The 17,957-nt window shown below is 54.3% G+C and overlaps 1 protein-coding gene across 1 annotated transcript in view; it reads right to left on the reverse strand.

The window, feature by feature from the left end:
* Positions 1–13,338, reverse strand: part of DGKZ (diacylglycerol kinase zeta) — a 96,393-nt gene extending 83,055 nt beyond the window's left edge. The window contains exon 1 of the mRNA XM_065402582.1: positions 13,085–13,338. Coding sequence (XP_065258654.1) covers positions 13,085–13,338 — 254 coding nt within the window. The remainder of the gene's footprint in view (positions 1–13,084) is intronic.
* Between the last annotated feature and the right edge of the window lie 4,619 nt (positions 13,339–17,957).

The raw sequence follows: 17,957 nt of genomic DNA on the forward strand, positions 1-17,957 counted from the left end.
CAGTGTCTCCCCCTGAACCAGGCAAAATCAGGCTGAGGGCTCAGTGTGTAAAGGCTGGAAGGGGAAGATCCCCTGCTAGAGATCTGGGGGGTTTGTCACTGTGGGCCAGGCACCCCAGGGAAATGCTTAGTCCTAGGTGTCCCCACAACCTTTTCTAGGCAGGAGTTAAGGAGCCTCATCCACAACCCATTTCCAGCAGACTCGGGGGAGGGGCAGACAGTCTTATGACCCTCTCCCCCAGCCCTTTCCCTAGCAGGACACACCACACGCTCCATGTGCTAATGGAATCTGATGTAGGAACAAACTGACTACGTGCGTAGACACCCATTGAATGTTAGAGCCAGGAAATCTCAATACCCTACCACAGGCATTGGGATAAGGGAAGGGGATTACAGGCAAGGATCTGGGAACACGGCAAGCCCCAAAGAAACCTTCCCCTCAAGGTAAGATATAAGTGGCTGCTGTCGGCACTAGAAGCAGAGGGCATCAGCCCAACAAGCAAGAGAAAACTAGCAGAGACCCAGGCACAGGGGGTACCTTGTATCTGTGGCCTCTGGTAGGCTTTGGGGGACGTCCCATGACTGGTGCCGCCACATCTGCTGCAGTGCAGGCAGGTGCTCCTCACTGTATCCTGGGTCCACTCTCCTGCTTCTCCCTGTGGTTGAGTTTTGGAGTCATTCCACGGTTAGGTCCTTGCCAGCTCTCTGCCATCAGAATCGTAGGGGACTAGTGGCTTTGTTCATTCTCTTCACCTGGTTCCTCTTTCTGCACTTCCTGAAAGCACAGCTAAAGCTGTTGCTGCACCTCGCTAAACAATGCTCCAGCCCCGGACAGCCCACACCACAAGCTAAGTTCCTTTGCAGAGCTGGGATGCCCAGAAGCCTGTCCAGAGAAGCCTCTACTCCAGCTTAGGCAAGAGGAAACAAGTCCTGGTGCACAGGACTCTGGGACGGAGAAATCAGTCCCCCAAGGGCAAAGCACCTCAGATCAGTCAGACACCTCAAAAGAGGCAGCCTCAGTAGCAAATGCACTGAATGGCACCCCAGGCCGCCTCCTGCCTGGACTCAGGATTGACTCAGACACTGCAAGTAACACACAATACATGCTGTAGGGACAGTTGTATTCCCCAGGCTTGGGAACATTTCATCTATCCAGGTTCTTATATCGCACCCACCAGTGGGATCCAAGCATCTTTCAGATCCAGTAAATGTCATCACAAATTAACAGATCAACAAAACAAGAAAGCACAAGAGTAAAGTCTCCATGGCAGAATATAGAGTGTCTCTCACCCCCACCCCCATCATACAGTCACATAAAATGGCAGCTGCTCAAGACAGGCAGAGAGAGACCTGAGATATTTAAAGGTCCAGTACACAGAAAAATTCAGAGCTGTCACAATCACAGCTACTCAATCCGTCTTATTGCAGCTACCCCATTCTCACTCCAAAACAGCACTAACTGACACTGAGACAGTTTCTGGCAGTGGCAGTTCAGAAGGAAGCCGGGTAAACAAGCTATAGACCTTGTGGAAATGGCAAACACACATTATGTTATGAGACTGATATGTCTGAACATGTCTATTATGATGACTGAACATACCTGAAACTCACAGCCACCACCTGCGTCAGCAGGGGAAAAGCAAGACCGCCCAGTGTAATGTGGTGGGAGCTAGACAAGAATGAGCACTTTTAAAAGCACACGGATACTCAGCTTAGTCTAAGGCCTGGTCTACACTACCCGCCGGAATCGGCGGGTAGAAATCGACCTCTCGGGGATCGATTTATCGCGTCCCGTCAGGACGCGATCAATCGATCCCCGAATCGACGCTCTTACTCCACCAGCGAAGGTGGTAGTAAGAGCCGTCGACGGGAAGCCGCGGAGGTCGATTTTGCCGCCGTCCTCACAGCGGGGTAAGTCGGCTGCGATACGCCGAATTCAGCTACACTATTCGCGTAGCTGAATTTGCGTATCTTAAATCGACCCCCCCCTGTAGTGTAGATGTAGCCTGAATCTGCTCAGGCTTTAGGAAACCTTTATATCTCACCAGACATGCCCAGAGGCTCAACACAGCCCATACTTGCTGAATACAGTGACCAGGTGTACTCCTGGGGGAATTCTGTGCCACTGCGCACACGCAGAATTTATGTCCCCCCGCAGATGTCTTTGCTTCCCTGCAGAAAAATGACTTTCTGACAGGGAAGCCACAAGAGCAGTCATGCGACCCTCCCCAGCAGTATGTTTCGGGCACCCAGGGCAGCCAGCAGAGAGGTAAATCACTGTGGTGCAGGCGGCAGGACTGGGGAAGACTTGGCTCCCTACCCTGCTCGGCTCAGCTGCTAGTCCTGGCTGAGCTGGGGAGGACGGGACTTCCTCTTCCCCCACCCCCAGAATTCTCCCCCAGCTGCAGGAAGCTCTGCAGACTTCCCCCCCCGCACCACCACCACCCCAAGCCTGATTCCTGCACCCATCACTCCGCAGCTGCAGGGGGAGGGATGCCTGTACAGGGAGCTGGTCCCCCATCCACCCAACCCCTGCGCATCCAGAACCCCTCATACCCACACCCTCCCACCGATCCTCAACCCCCCCCACTCAGAACCTCTGCGATGAGCCCCACTCCCCCTGCACGTGGACCACCCCGATGAGCCACCCGCACCCAGATCCCCACCCCACCAAGCCCCAATCAGCCATACCTGGATCCCCACCCCACTGAGCCACACTCCCCCAGCATCTGGACCCCCCCGACTCCCTCACACCCAGACCCGCCTGCCAAGCTCTATCCCACCCCCACACCCAGACCCCACCGCTGAGTCCCAACCACCTTCACCTGGACCTCCCTGCAGAGTCCCATTACCGTTGCACCCAGAACCCCACAACGAGCCCCTGTGCATCCAGATCCCCCCGCACCCGGATCCCCCACTGAGCTGCCCACACCCAGATTGCCCCACACAGAACCCTCTCAACTCACAGTGGGATCCCCACACACTAAGTCCCTCCACACTTGGATCCTGACTTGCTGAGCCTGCCTGCCCACACCTGGTGCACGTGGCATGGAGGAGGGGGCATGTTTCTGGGGCAGGCCCAGTCCTTGTGCTGTGTCAGGCTTGGGTGGGGGGAAGCTGCACAGTGATCTCCTGCCTCTGTGCAGCCAGTGGCCTGTGCTCCCCAATGCCATGCTGGAGCCTTCACATTTATTTATTCCCTCACAGACACTGCCCCAAGAAAACTCGGAGAAGCACAGACAGGCTGCATCCCTGTGTCACTAACACCCACGTGGGAGGACCTGAAATTGCTAACTGACTCTCCCCTACCATGCAGCAGACCCAGGGCAGTTCGTAGCAGCCCTGAGACGGGATCTCTTTGCCCCAGCACTCCCCGGCCAGCCGGCATGATACTGTACTTCCAGAAGCCTGCCAGAAGATGGCACAAGGTTCTCCACCGCACTGCACACGTACTGAGCGTGCACAGGGAACGCATCGCGGAGGGAAGAGGAGAGGACCGGGCTAGAGCAGGGTGCTGGGAATGGCACGTGCCTGTCCTCCACACAGCCAGGCTCGGTCGCAGCCCGCCGCCTCCAGGGGCGCTGGAACAATTTGTATAGTGGGGGTGCTGATAGCCATTGAACCAAACTGTAAACCCTGTATAGAATGGAACCCACTTCAAGCCAGGGGGTGCAGCAGCCCCCCCCCCCAGTTCCAGCACCTATGGTCGCCTCTGGAGCCTCGCTTGCCCCTCCTCAGAGCAGGGCCGGCTCTGGCTTTTTGGCCGCCCCAAGCAAAAAAAAAAAACAAACAAAAAACGGGGCAGCCAGAACAGCAAAGCAAAAAAAAAAAGAAAAAACCTGCGGAGTGGCCGGAGCGCGGGTGCAGGGGGACCGGCTTGGGGGGGGGCGGGAGAGAGAGAGAAGGGGGCGGCCAGGGCTACAGCAGGGGCGCTGCCACGCGGCCCCACCCGCTGCGCCGCCTCCTGCCGCCTGCCGCGAGGGCTCCGCTCCGGTCGGCGGGGAGGGAAGGAAGAGGACTGCCCTGCAGGGCGCTCCGGTCCTCCGTGCCGCCGCCTCCTACAGGGCGGCCGGAGCGGAACAACAACAACAAAAAAAGCGGCCGTGCCGCCCTAGGATTGGGCAGAATGCCGCCTCCAACAATCTGCCGCCCCAAGCCTGGAGCCGGCCCTGCCTCAGAGCTACATCCCCGGCTGGGAGCTGAGCCCCTAGAGCTACAACAACCACCATGCCCAGGGCAGGGTACAGCCTGGTGGGAAGAGGGATCGCTCATGAAAATCAAGCAGCCCCCTAACTCCCTGGGCGCAGAGCGGATGGTGCTGCTGGAAAGAGGAGACTCCCTAGAAAGGCTGACCCAGACTCACACCGCACCTCCTCCAATAAGGCTGAACCTGCTGCACTCCCAAAGCTGGGCTGCACCGTGACCAGCAGCAGGGAGGGCTGAGGGCAGGGAGTCAGCATATTCCAGCCCTAGTGAGCTCTTTGCTTCACACCTGCCTCTTAGAGCAACTTAACTCACTCATGCCAGCCCTTCCCAAACCAGGACCTGGGCTACACTCATCAGTGTCAAACAGCCTGCACCTACATGGAGGAAATGGGGCTGTCAGTTTCTACCCCATGCATTTGGGAGCAGGGGCCTCGTTTCCTATGGGAGTTGCCCTCCCCCAGACTTTTCAGAGGTCTATATGCTCCATTAGGTCTTCCACTTCTCCCATCTTTTCACGATATAATATCACATATGTTCTGTATTCTGACACAACTTTGCCACGACATTTTTCTGAAATGAGGCCCCTGCCTGGGAGCTCTCAGACTGCTGAGCCCAGGAAGCACCTGCCTAGCTCTATGCAGCTCCTGAGAGGGGAACAAACTCTTGGTCAAAAAGCTGACTGAGTTCCAGAGCAGGAGTGGCAGTAAGTGTGCCAAGTGAGTCCCTGACACATAGCACAGGCTGGATTTTTTCCGCTTCCTCAGTCCCACGGACAGGATTCCAGCTACAGCAGGGCAGGTGGAAGGAGAACACATTAGCAAGTGAATCCATCTACCTACATGGAACAAGGGAAACACAGGGAGTCAGGGACACCTCCCCAAATTCTTCAGAGATCTGAACTACAAGGAGCAAACAGTTTACCTAGGCCTTCCTGTCAGAGCATAGCTGAGACTCTGGCAGTGTGAGCTTCCCCACAGCGGTACCCAGCTGGGACTCCAGAAGCGTGAGCTTTGCCACAGCAGTGCCAGTGAGCGTCAGCCTCTTGCAGCAGCACTCCCTTTCTCCCAGATGCACAGAGGGAAGCATAGATGGATGGCTCTGTCAAGGAGCTGCAGGCACAGCTTGGTGGGAATAATTGGGAATTTGATTAGGTGGTTCTGTGCAGCCGATTAATGTGATTAAAAGGCTAGCAGGCAGGATTCAGAGGAAGGCTGAGCTGGAAGAAGCTGTTCACCCCTTCCGCACACAGCCCCCCTGCTGGGAGCTGGTGCACTTGATGTGCTTTTGCATCTCATTTCCTCACACCCACGTTCAATGACAGCAGCTCCAGGATTCTGCTCGGTGTTGAGCTACCCAGCACTTCATGACAGTCCATGAGCTGCACAGCAAGACCACCCAGAGACTCTCAAAGAGCAGCAGGGATAGAGCTCAGGGGCTCCTGCTCCATAAGTCACATGGGCTAAGGAAGAAGCTCCATTACCTGTTTAGCAGTACAGGACCTATGACACACAACTGAGCAGTGATATTTCCATCCACAAGAGGACAGTGGTGTGCATCGCCTTACCCAGATAGCTATTATATTATGCAACAGAGAGTCCTGTGGCACCTTTAAGACTAACAGATGTATTGGAGCATAAGCTTTCGTGGGTGAATGCCCATTCACCCATGAAAGCTTATGCTCCAATACATCTGTTAGGCTTAAAGGTGCCACAGGACTCTCTGTTGCTTTTTACAGATCCAGACTAACACGGCTACCCCTCTGATACTATTATATTATATTCCTGATGCAGCCAGCAGAGTCAAGGAGAGAGATTTAGACCACCTTGTAATTGATGGGGAAGGGAGTTCATTGTGCTCAGTGTAAACATGGGATAGTTTATAAAGGGTCAAGTTCTGCTGACTTTAACCTTATGAATTAATAAAACCCAACCCTGCACATCCCATGCACTTGTAACAGATAATGGTCTGGATAAGCCTTTACTTTACCTGCCGGTTACCCATACAGGGAGCAGTAATATCATATGCTAGCTGAGGCTACAGGAATTAGTGTGTTGACCATGCAGATGCAGCTCCTATTCTGATTTCAGCCCAGACCTTACTTCACATCAGGGGGAAGTGTCCCATCCAGAGGTAGACGGTGTCACCTGCACATACATAGCATCTGGTAGTAGTTTGTCTGACTGTTGGCACATTCGGGCTGGCACACAGCCTGGCACAGGGTAAAGTGGAGGCACTTGGGCTGCCAGGAGCCCTAACTCCTGTCCAGGTGCCTGTGTGCCTTGCAGCTTTTGGGGAGAATCCAGGGTGCAAGAACACCCAGCCACACTTCCTCCTGTACCCAGCCCAACCCTATTCCCCAGGGCTTTTGCCAGGGCTCATAACCATCTCTGCAGCTCCTGCAGAAGGCCTTGTCCATTGGGAGTACCCTCCTGAGGGCCCTGTGCAGCTCCTTTAATCTGACTATACCACAGCAACCGCAAAGGGGCCATTCGGCAGTGGCTCAGCAGAAGGGGTTTACAAATGGGCTGCATCTCAGAAGTGCAGCAGGGCACAGTTTCTCTCCTGTGCTTAGCCTCCTGGTATCAGCTGCCTGCTCTGGGGTTTGGATGCCTTGGCTTTACCTGTGTTTCAATAGTTTTTCTCTGCAATGTAGCAAGCAGAGCAGCTAATGAATGAGCTGGAACCCCTGGGCTGCACAGGAGCCAGCCCCAGCTGAATGAGAGCAGAGGTGCAGATGCAACCAGCTCCCCTGGCTGTCCAGATTCCTCTCTCCTGTGGGTCTTGCTGGCTCTCCCTGGCTCCACTCCGCCCTTTGCATGTGAAGCAGACTGCCATAGAGCTCTCTCCCCCACCTCGCTATTTACATTGCAAAGCAACCCCCTCCCGCTGCTCTGGGTTATATTTAGCTCCCCTGGCACAGCCTGTGAGAAGCATCAGGTGCATCCTACCTGCCATCCCTGTGGCACTGCTGAGAAGCCATGATGCTGTAGCCCCAGCCCTCATTAGCGGCCCATGATTCACCTTGGGGCCTCATTCTCTGCAAAGCAGGCATAGGAGCAGACACGCTGCAGCACGACTGGTCTCCACGTGGGGCTAATGCCACGCTGGAGGCCAGGGCAGGAGATGAGAGCTCATCGGTGGACCACTGCAGGCAATAAGCACGAGGGTGCTGCAGCAGGCCCTGGCCTGCCTCAAGAGGGGCAGCATGGGGCTGTCAGCAGAGAGCATCAGGATAGAACAGAGGGGTTGATTGGCCCAAGCAGCCCCAGAGGAGAGGGTCTGGCAGGGCAGGAATGAGACCTATTAGCCCCAGCCTTGCTAGAGCAAATGAGGGCCAAGAGCTAGGGATTGCTGAGTGTGCAGCTGGGCCAGCTGAGATGACCAGTGCTGGAGCTGGCTGCTGCCTTCGGGGAAGTCTCCCGGAGCCCAGGTGGAGCCCTGCTGGTTGAGAAGGAAAAGGGAAATGGACTCACTCCCTGCTGCTCTCCTGCCCTTGCAAGAGCCACAGCACGTTCCCTGTCCTGAGCACATCAGCAAACAACAAGCCCAAGCCATGGGGACAGCTTAGCCTCAGGCTGCCACACTGTCTAACCTCTGTGCCCCTGCTGTTTGCTTTCTGGGGTGCAGTGCAAACAGGCCCAGCTGCACAGGCATAGTTTGACTTCTATATTTGGGGGAGGAAAGGGTCATAATACTATTAATAATAGGCATAGGTCTAACTGCTGGATTTAGCGATTGTTAGTGGTACTTAAATTACAGTGTACTTGAAATCACAAATGCGGTTCACATTCATTATTTAATCACCCGTCGTTTTTTGTTTTAACTTATTTGCCATGTTTACCAGCTACCACTTAAAAATCAACACAGCATAAAAACTAATTCTTGAATAAACAGAACTGAGCACTTTCATGTAACTATGTTGTTGACGTTACTAAACTGAAATGAAATCCTTATATGACACGTGTCAAAATATGTGTCTTTCAGAAAGACTGGTAGATTAGATTTTCTCTTTCCCTATGTCACCTTTTTAGAAAGAAAAACACCCTGTTCTCCTGGGATGGGAGGGCTTTGCTGCTGTTCAATAAAACAAGTGAAAACGGTTTTCTCAGCACAAAACAGACCCTGTCCAGTAATTATGATTTTCTTCAGCACATGCAATGCACACATCAAACAAACCCATTGCCAAAGCCTGTCCCCTTTGCCCAGCTGCCTAACTCACTCACATTTTACCTTCCCTCTTCCCTCAGTCACTCACCTGGGCTTGACACAGTCAATGCTGTACACTGAGACGCTTGGGAAGAAGCTCAGATCTTACATTCACTTGCTACAATGTGATTAGAATGTGGCCCCTATGTCTAGAGGTCTGTGTTTCAGGGACAAGTCTCTTATTTTAAAGGCTAGTAAAATTGAAACGGCCCCACGCTGGAGTTCTGCTGTGAAGGTGAGGAACTGCTCTCCTGCCCTCCCCTTAGGCAGCCCATGTGGGGAAACTGACAAAATCTGGGAGCCCCCACCTCCATGCATCAACTCTGTGGTGTATCCAGTGGGGGGGCAATGCCCTCCCATGCCTGCCCCCCACCCCCACCCCAGTCTCTGCCCATGCCCATCTTCCTGCACAGCCCACGGAGCTGGAAGGCTGTGATGGTGAAGGGAGGCTGATGCTGTGAGCTGCATCCCAAGCATCTGCAGGGAACCTCTGTGGAGGTGCCAAAGACAAGAGAGACCCAAACTGCTGAGATCCCTGAGGCTGCAGCAGGGACAGGCCCAAGGCCTGCCATGCAGCCCCCAGGTTTCTGCTGTGGAAAGAAGAGGATGCTCCGCTTCAGGCAGCCAGGGGCTTTGTCACTTGCCATGTGTCTTCTGGGGCGGTCTCTGATTCCCTGGCACCGAGGCAGCTGGTGCAGGGATGATTATTGACTCAGCCAGTGTAACAGATGAATCACTTCCTGTGCAGAGCTACCTGGGCCAGTGAGCCAGGGCGGATTCCCCTTTGGGGGCTTGTCTGGGCGTGAGTGCAGGACAGAGTGTGGCCCCAAATATTCAACCATACAGGCCTAAAATGAGGCACCTCAGTCTGGTAAACGGCCTGATTCTCACAGTGGCCAAGCACCCCTGATTGCTGCTGCCAGGCCTGGGAGCTACAGGTGCTTAGCACCTTGGAAAACCAGCCCACTTCAGTAGAAGTGCCTAAATAAAAGGGGAATTGAGCCTAACTTTATGCCCCTTACTTTGACAATTTTGGCTTAAGTGTTGCCCAGAGTCACAGCATGAGTGACTGTCAGAGAGTCAAGCATTAAAAATCTGGCACCTGCTTAACCTCTTATCGCGGTGGCAGAGGGAGCAAGAATTGCTGGTATTTCGGAGGCATCTCCCCAATGGGGCAGTTGTCCCTGAGTCAGTGAGGTTGTGGCATAATTCAGCGTCATTAGCAGGGTTGGCAAGAACCTGCTGCTGGAAGCACTAAATATAATCTGTGCACTGAGCCCCCATTCCACCACTCCATGAACCACAGGAGCTATTTCTGGAAGGCACTAAATATCCAGAGGCTTAAAATATCATTTCCGATCATTTCAAACCCTTTATATAATAACTGACGTCACCTCTCCCTCGTGCTGGCTAATGGGGCCACAGCAGGAGCTGGGCAAGCTAGTGATGCCAGCGGGAAGGGACTCAGAAACCCCATTTATTCTGCTGGCCAGTGCACCTTCACGTGGCATGAAATCTGCTTTGATCGGTGTGACGCACAGAGGAGACCGTGCTGCACAGCAGTGTCCACGCTCAGCAGCTACCGCAGGAGCCCTCTGCACCCTCACACATCTAAGGCCTTGGGTAAGCACCTACCGAGTCTTGCACCATGACCGAGCAATGGCCAAAGGAGGTGCTGAAGTGCAACACGCAGGGCTGCCCTTGTCTAGGCTGAGCATACGGGAGAAGAGACCAAGGGCTAGATGCTGCCTGCAGCTCTCTACCCTTCCAGCAGCCACAGGCTCCATCATGTCCCCACCTCACCCAGTACTGACCTCTTAATCCAGTGTATCATAATGGAATAAATACCCGTGCCTGTTCCACACTGTTCCTACGGAGCAGCCAGGCCTGGTGGCTTCACAGGACCCCTAGGGCAGAGTCCTGCTTTGAGACACTTTCCCGCCACAGCACCCCCATCCCGTTTTTGCTCAGATGCCAGCAAAGCCTGATCAGGGCACAAGTGAGATCTCCCTAGTTCTGAACGCCCTGTCAATCCGTCACCTTCACAGAAACACTGTAAAATTCAGTACCACGGGCAGAGTCTCTTCCAGAGAGCCCTGGTGCTGGGGGTCAGGATGAGGGGCATCTGCAAGCTGTGTAGGACCCAGGACTGGAAGAGCAGCAGGGGCTCTGCAGGTCAGGATTGAGGAGTATCAGTGGAGCTGTAAGTGGGGGGAGATCAGGCCTGGTATAGCAGGATGAAAGTGATCCCCAGAAATATTAGAGCTGGAACAAGTCCAGGCTGATTAAATTAGGTTGCAATATGTTCCATTCCTCCCCTGGGGGGGTTGGGATAATTGCAGCCAGCTAATCCGTTCATGCACATCTGTAGGAAAACAGCTAAGAAAGGAAAATCCTGCTCTGCGTCCTCCACTGTGCAGGATAAGCCCTCACTCTCGCTGATGGTAGGGCAGAAACCTTTTAAAGCAGCTGACAAAGCACCAAACGAAGGCAAATCATCCCCATGGTCCAAACCATGCAGCCTGCTGCACCTCCCAAGAAGGCATTTTTGTGAGTATGTGGGGGACCCAGAGATCCCGACCCAGTAACATGGTGGGGAGGGGCCTGCCCATGCAGGATTGGGACTTCCCTATTCCCCACTCAGAGACTAGCAACCAGCTGAGTTTGGTCAGCTCTTGGCAGAAGGTTGCCAGACTGCCCTGCCAGAAAGATAGACATCTTTCTAAGGTACCTGCATGGCCCCCGGTTAGGGCAGTACTTGAGTGCCTTACAATCTTTATTGCATTTAGCCTCATCACATCTCTCTGAGATAGGGAAGTGCTAGTATCTCCACAGGGGACTGAGGCACAAAAAAACCAAGTGACTTGCCCAAGGTCACACAGGAAGTCTGTGGCTGAGCAGAGAACTGAACCCAGGTCTCCCCAGGCCTAAGTGAGCATCCTAATCACGGGACCAGCCTTCTACTCTGCATGTCTCCTCAGCATAAGATATTTAGACTCTGAGCTCCTCAGGGCAGACTCTGTTTGTAACTCATCAGGCCCCCTGATGAATAATCAATCACACAGAGCCCAGGGGAGAATGCAGGATCCAGTGGGATCGGTTATCCAAGCCAGCTCACAAGAAAGCAAGAGCTGTTCCCCGCCTTTCTCCTCTTGACCCAATCCCACAGCATCTAACTATCCCAAAGTCCATATTGTATGTGCCCCCTCCTACTCTGGGAAAGCAGTGCTAGATCCTGTGTCTCCTCTCACTTACACCAGTAAGACTGAGGAGCGACTCCATAGAGATCAATGGTGTTACACCAGGGTTCAAATGGCGAGAGAGGATAATCAGGCCCCAGCCCTTCCTTCACCTCTTGGAGGAGGGAGAATGGAGTCTGAGCTACTGGAGGCAGCATGACATGAGCAGAACCCTAGACAGGAGGCTGGAGCTACTCAGGAATAAAAACGCAACTAGATATCCAGACAGGGGATGTGTGTGGTAACAGCTCACAGAAGTGGGCAGCCTCATTAGGGGCCATGAAGAGTAACAAGAACGCCGTCTCTCCCCCCGGCTAACTTTTCTTGGATGTAGAGGATGGGGGAATTGGGGGCAGAGCAAACTCAATGGAAGAAGAGCCATGAAGGGAGCAAATCATTCCATATTGGGTCCCTTTGCAACAACGTGCCTCAGAAGGTTTCCCAGGTCAGACCTAGAGAACCAGCATCAGTCCCCTCAGCGACTTATCACTACTCAGGGGTTTTAAGCTCCCAGGGTGGCTGCAGCTGAGGCCCACTGACCTTGTGGGATACAAGGGAGAGAGGAAGAACAATGTCTCAGCTCAGACCAAGAGAGCCCAACAACGAGGAGAGGGAGGAAAATGGCAGCACAGAGGGCAAAGCAACTGTCAAGGTCATGCCAGTGTCCTCAGGAGGCAGCTGTGCAGATGTGTGGGGCCTACCATGCTAGGGAAGGGCCTGAGAAAAGCCATAGCCTCATGGATAAAGAAGAAGGGAAGCAGGAGAGGGCAGTTAGAGGAAAAGGGGGAGAGGGGCTGTGGGGATGGTAGTGGGGAAACAGCCTGGGGAAGAGACAGTTGTTTCCCTGGGCAGAGGTTGGGGGCGGGGGCCCTATTTGATCTGTACCTCCCAGGATTGCTGGCCCTAGCACCAGACTTCGGGGGAAATTTAAAGTGAGAGGCATGATCGAGAAAAGAGCCGAAAGGCCCAAGGTCAATGAGAATACAGGCTACCAGCTATTGAACCAAGAGACACCCCTCACCACCACCCTCTTTCTCTGCAGTGGTGACTCTCCCCACTCACAGCAATTTGGAACAAGGTCCCTCAATGGGACAGGTACACCAGGGCTCAGCTCCCACAGCCTCTTGTGTAAAATAACCCCACGCAAACATGGGTCAGTGAGGGGGGTCAGCAGGTGCCCCCAGAGTCACGCACATTGGGGCACAGGCATATCTCCCTGCTACCCCAGGGGATGACCTGAGGAATCTGGGATGGGAAATGAAGCTTCTGTTGCGTAGAAGGTCCCACTGCAGTGACAGGCTGACACTGTTTGGCAGCTCCCTGCTGCCGCGAAGGGAACAGGGAGCCGTGAAGGTTCCAAGGACTGGCCAGGGAAGCTTCCATCACTATGTTTGCACTAGCCTCAAAGTCGTGCAGTGAGGGGGAGGCTCCTACCTGTAGGACACCTGCTTTCTGATGGCCAGGTTCAGGAACTGCTCCTCCATCTGTGCCCTTGCAGCTGGGCTGGCTGCCACTCTGGCTCTTCTCATCTCGTCCAGTTGAGGGTCCAAGTCCTGGTGCAGTTGGAGGCCTGCAGGCTGCGTCAGTCCTACACTCCCTTCTCTTGCCGCCCCTTGGGGGTTTCCCTGGGTCCCCCCATCCTCTCTGGCTGGCACGCAGCCTCTCCAGCCCCGGGGCGCTTCAGCCATTCGCAGCGGTGATATGAATAGTCAACCAGACACCTGCCCAGAAGAGTCCTGCTCCCTCTGTGCTCGCTGCCTGGTACGCTCAGCCCAGCCCCACGACGGTGCTGCACCTCACTTGCCTCTCTAGGGCCCCAGCGAGGTTCCTGGGGTGGCTTGAGTTTCCTGGGAAGAAAAAAAAAACAGTCCAACTTTTTGCCAATCTTATTTATCGGCTTCCTGGATGGACAGTTACTGCAGCTCAGAATCTGCAGCTCAGCCTCAGTCTGTCTCCTCTGCCCCTTGGAGGGTGGTCAGCAAAAGGCAAACAGGATGGGGGAAACCCAGGCACAGCTGAGCTCCTTGGCTGAGATCTGCCTGGCCCAGCAAACGCAGGAGGGTGAATAAGAAACAGTCCTGATCAGAAACAGGGATCCCGGGAGGCAACAAAGCCGTGAAGAGCACAGCTCCCACCAGGAGAGGGGGAGCCCAGCTCTTCCGCTGCTGGGAGAAGGGGTCAGGGCTGAGTCACCAGGGACCTCAGTGTCTCCTCCAACAGCAGCCAAACTCAGAAGCAAAAAAGAGCAAGGTTCCTGTGCACAGATCCTGCAGCAGAAGCAGCAGTCAGAAGATAGACAACGCACAGAGAGAGGGGGAAAGGGGCTGTGCTAATGCTACACCAGAGCGCGGTGTCACCTAGAGACACTCCAAAACTGGCACTTAACCCTTTGGAGCCCAGAGAGTTGCAGAGACCTGGGAACACGGCACAGCCCTCACTGCTCTCAGCCAGGGCTCCCTCTGACTGACACACACTATTCTGGCTCAGTCTCTCCTCATTGAGCTAGCCGCCCAGTCAAGTTAACAAGACATGCAAATTCACACGCAGTGAGATGTGATTGGCCTGAAAAGCTGCACAAGGCTGCCAAAGAGTTACAAAGAGTTACACTGCTCTAGTCTCCGACATGGGGTGGGGCTGGGGGTGTGCAGCGTGCCCAGGGCAGGGCTTCACCCTGTGCGCGGGGATGAATGCCCAGTGGTAAGTAGGTCCATGCTGTCTCAGTGACTCTCCTTCCCTCAGGACCAGCCCAGCCCCAGCTCCTGCTCGTCCCTTTTTGATGAAAAGTCATTTCTCATCCCTGATCATCTGGGGACTTGCCTTGTGTCTCCCTTGTGTCTAGACCCCGGAGCAGAAAGGGCCTCCCGGGCCATCTCTCCCTGTCCTGCTGGTTGCAGTCGCTCCTTGCTGCCCTGGTCCTACTGCCCTCGTTGAGGCCACCCACCCCAGTGAGTGCCATGTTCACTCATCATCACCTCTCAGTTGGTACCCAGGCCAGCCCTGCTGCAACAGCATGGGAATCAGCCTGAGTTGGTCTCCCACCCTGCCAAGGCTCTTTCCAATCCCAGGAGTTCCCACCCTTGCCTTCTTCCTCCCTCAACCTCACTGGCTTCACTGGCCTTCCAGCTAAAGGGGGTGGACAGAGCTCATCAGCATGTGTCTGAGAGTGGTTGCTGGAGAGTGACATGAGGTGCTCCCACTCCCACTCCTGGTCCAAATGCAGACTGGAGGATCATGCAAACACAAACTAGAAAAACCCATCCCCATCCGCAGGGACCAGGACAGGACAGGACAGGACAGGACCCTTCAGCCTAGTTACCAAAACTTTGTCCAGCCTTAAGTGTCACTTGTGACATTTCCCCCTTGTTCTTTCCCTCCTTGGGGTTTACACCTTACAGATGCTGTGCACAGTGATCAAGCCCAGCTCCACCCACCCCACCCACATAGTCGTGACTTGTCACATAGCCAAGCTCCCAACATGCAGCTCTTCTCTCTGTGCGTGAGTCAGCTCCGCCAGCCCCCAGATACATTTTGTTCCTCTTCTCTGGATTCCCTCCAGTTGATCATCAGCTTTTCCCAAGCTACACTCTCTGGGTGGAATTAACACCCAAAAGTTGCAGACATTCTTGGTCCCTGACAAAGTCAGTGCATTCATTGTTTGCCAGCCGGGCTGAGAGCTGACTGTGTGTTGTGCAGTGTGTTTCCTGCTTGCATTGATGTGTGATTGTTTTATGGTTTATTGCTCCCCACAAGAAGCCTTGAAATAAAGAATATTGGAGCACAATGGAAGAAAAGGACATTTTTCTAGTACTGAGGGCCCCAGGGCTGAACATGGCAACCCAGGTGAGGTCTCTCCAGAGAGTGACTAACCCCTCCCTGCTCTGGGACTGAGGCCTTTGAGTACCCAGCTTAAGAATTTAACCGGTGTTTCGTGGCCATATCGTTGCAAACTACTATCCTGCCCCGCACCCCTGTCTTTCTGGGTCATTCCTGCCCCCCCCCAAGTTCTCCCTCCTACTGAGGATCTAGGTTTCAGGTTATTTTTCTCCAGCTGCATTTCCCCAGACTGAGTCTCACCTTGCTGTTTGGGGCCTGTCTCTCTGATTTGCCTCTCAGGTGCTTTTCTGTCTTCACTGGAGTTCATGGCTCCTCCCAGGTTGATATAATCTATGCTATTCACCCATCATCTTTCAGATCAGTCAGGAAGAGTCCAGTATTACTGAGTCTTGACCTTGACTCTGGGTTTACTCTACTTCATACATTACCCTTTGCTTATGCAGTATTGGAGATTGTGCCTTTAAGGGCGGAACTTCCTTGAGAAGAGAGTCTAGATGGGGCGCTGGGAAGCTCCTGTTGCTAGGCACAGTCAGCCAGCTAGAACCAGACCCAGAGAAAAGCAGCTCTCTGCAAGCATCATAAGCACTTAGTGATCACTGAACGCCACGTGGGAGCAGGAGTAGAAAGGAACTAAGAAATACCCTGAGTGGAAGAATGGGGTCTCTGAACTGCTCCACAATTAACTTTCTGGATACATAGAAAACAACAGGAGAAGGTTTACACCCCTCCCCCACCCTCTGTATCTGCAAGCAATGGGTGCCAGAAAAAAGGGAGATAGTCAGAAGGTTGCCCTTATTCCTAATAGCTGGTTCTGAAGCACATGATGTACTTACCAGTTGTCAGTGAACGATGAAAGCGCATTACAGAGATTTGAGCAGCACTGTGCACTCCATGCCAAAATGAAACGCAAGAGAGAGGTTTTCAAGCAGAGCCCAGAAAGAAAGTGAAACCACAGAGGAGTTTGTGACTGCTCCAAGGCTGCAGAGCCAGTCTTGCAAGTTTAGGGTGCAGAATTCCTGATAAGGGACGAGTTTGGGATTGGATCTGGGAAAGAGAGAAAACAGCGAGAGACTATTGGAAGCCCCAGAATTCACCCTGGACAAAGCAATCTGAATTTGCCAAGCAAAGGAAGTCACCCAGTCCAGAATGAAGCTTATGAAGGCTGGGCAGTGCTTGGACTGTGGAGACATGATAAATGATCCCAAATGCTACAAGAAAAGAGACATGAGGCAGTAGGGGCATGGAGAGCTCAAAAACAGCACACGGAACCCACACAAACAGAGACAATGCCTGGCCTGCAGGCTGTAACAAGCTCCACTTCTCCTCACTGCCACACCCCCACTCTCATTCAGGCAGGTTTATTGTCCATCCAAACAAACCAGTTTCTCAGCTCACCCCCTTATATTTTAGGGCTTCACTTTCTCCAGCTTCCAGGCCCTCTCAGCCAGTCTCTCCTCCCTCCCCCAACTCTTTATAGCTTCACCTTAACTGATCCAACTGGGAGGGGGAGCCTCTGTTGCATGGGGGAGCTGGACTTACTTCAGTTAGAGGGTCAGCCACCCTGAGATATACCTTCCCCTTTTCAGGAAAACCTGCCTCTTTCACAGGTACTTATTTTCTGAGCTGCAAGGCCCCATCTGGACAGCTCTCACCCTAGGGTTACCATACTCAAAAAATAAAAAAAGAGGACACTCCACGGGGCCCTGGCCCCACCCCTTTCCCACCTCCGGCCCCGCCCCTTCCCCGCCCAACTCCGTCCCTTCCCCAAAGTCCCCGCCCTAACTCCCCCTCCTCCCTCCCAGCCACGCGAAAAGGGCTGCCCGAGCGCTACCGGCTTCACGGTTTGCCGGGCAGCCCCCAGACCCTGCGCCCCTGGCTGGCGCTTCCCCAGCGCAGCTGGAGCCCGGGAGGGGAAGCGCCCAGCCAGGGGCGCAGGGTCTGGAGGCTGCCCGGCAAACCGTGAAGCCGGTAGCGCTCGGGCTTCGGGCAGCCCCCATGCCTCCGGACCCTGCGCCCCCGGCCGGGCACTTCCCCTCCCGGGCTCCGGCTGCTGTGCTCCTCCCCTGACTCTTCGGCTCTGTTTAAGAGCCGAGCTGCCCGAGCGCTCGGGCTTCGGGCAGCCCCCATGCCTCCGGACCCTGCGCCGGAGCCCGGGAGGGGAAGTGCCCGGCCGGGGGCGCAGGGTCCAGAGGCATGGGGGCTGCCCGAAGCCCGAGCGCTCGGGCAGCTCGGCTCTTAAACAGAGCCGAAGAGTCAGGGGAGGAGCAGAGCAGCCGCGGGAGGGGAAGTGCCCGGCCGGTATTTTCCCGGACATGTTCGGCTTTTTGGTAATTCCCCCCGACGGGGGTTTGATTACCAAAAAGCCGGACATGTCCGGGAAAAACCGGACATATGGTAACCCTATCTCACCCCGAACCCCATATAAATTCATACACATCAGTGTTCCCTAAATTCCTCACAATCCTTAAAGCCA

This window comes from Emys orbicularis, chromosome 4, assembly GCF_028017835.1.
Source record: "Emys orbicularis isolate rEmyOrb1 chromosome 4, rEmyOrb1.hap1, whole genome shotgun sequence".
NCBI classification, from domain to species: domain Eukaryota; kingdom Metazoa; phylum Chordata; order Testudines; family Emydidae; genus Emys; species Emys orbicularis.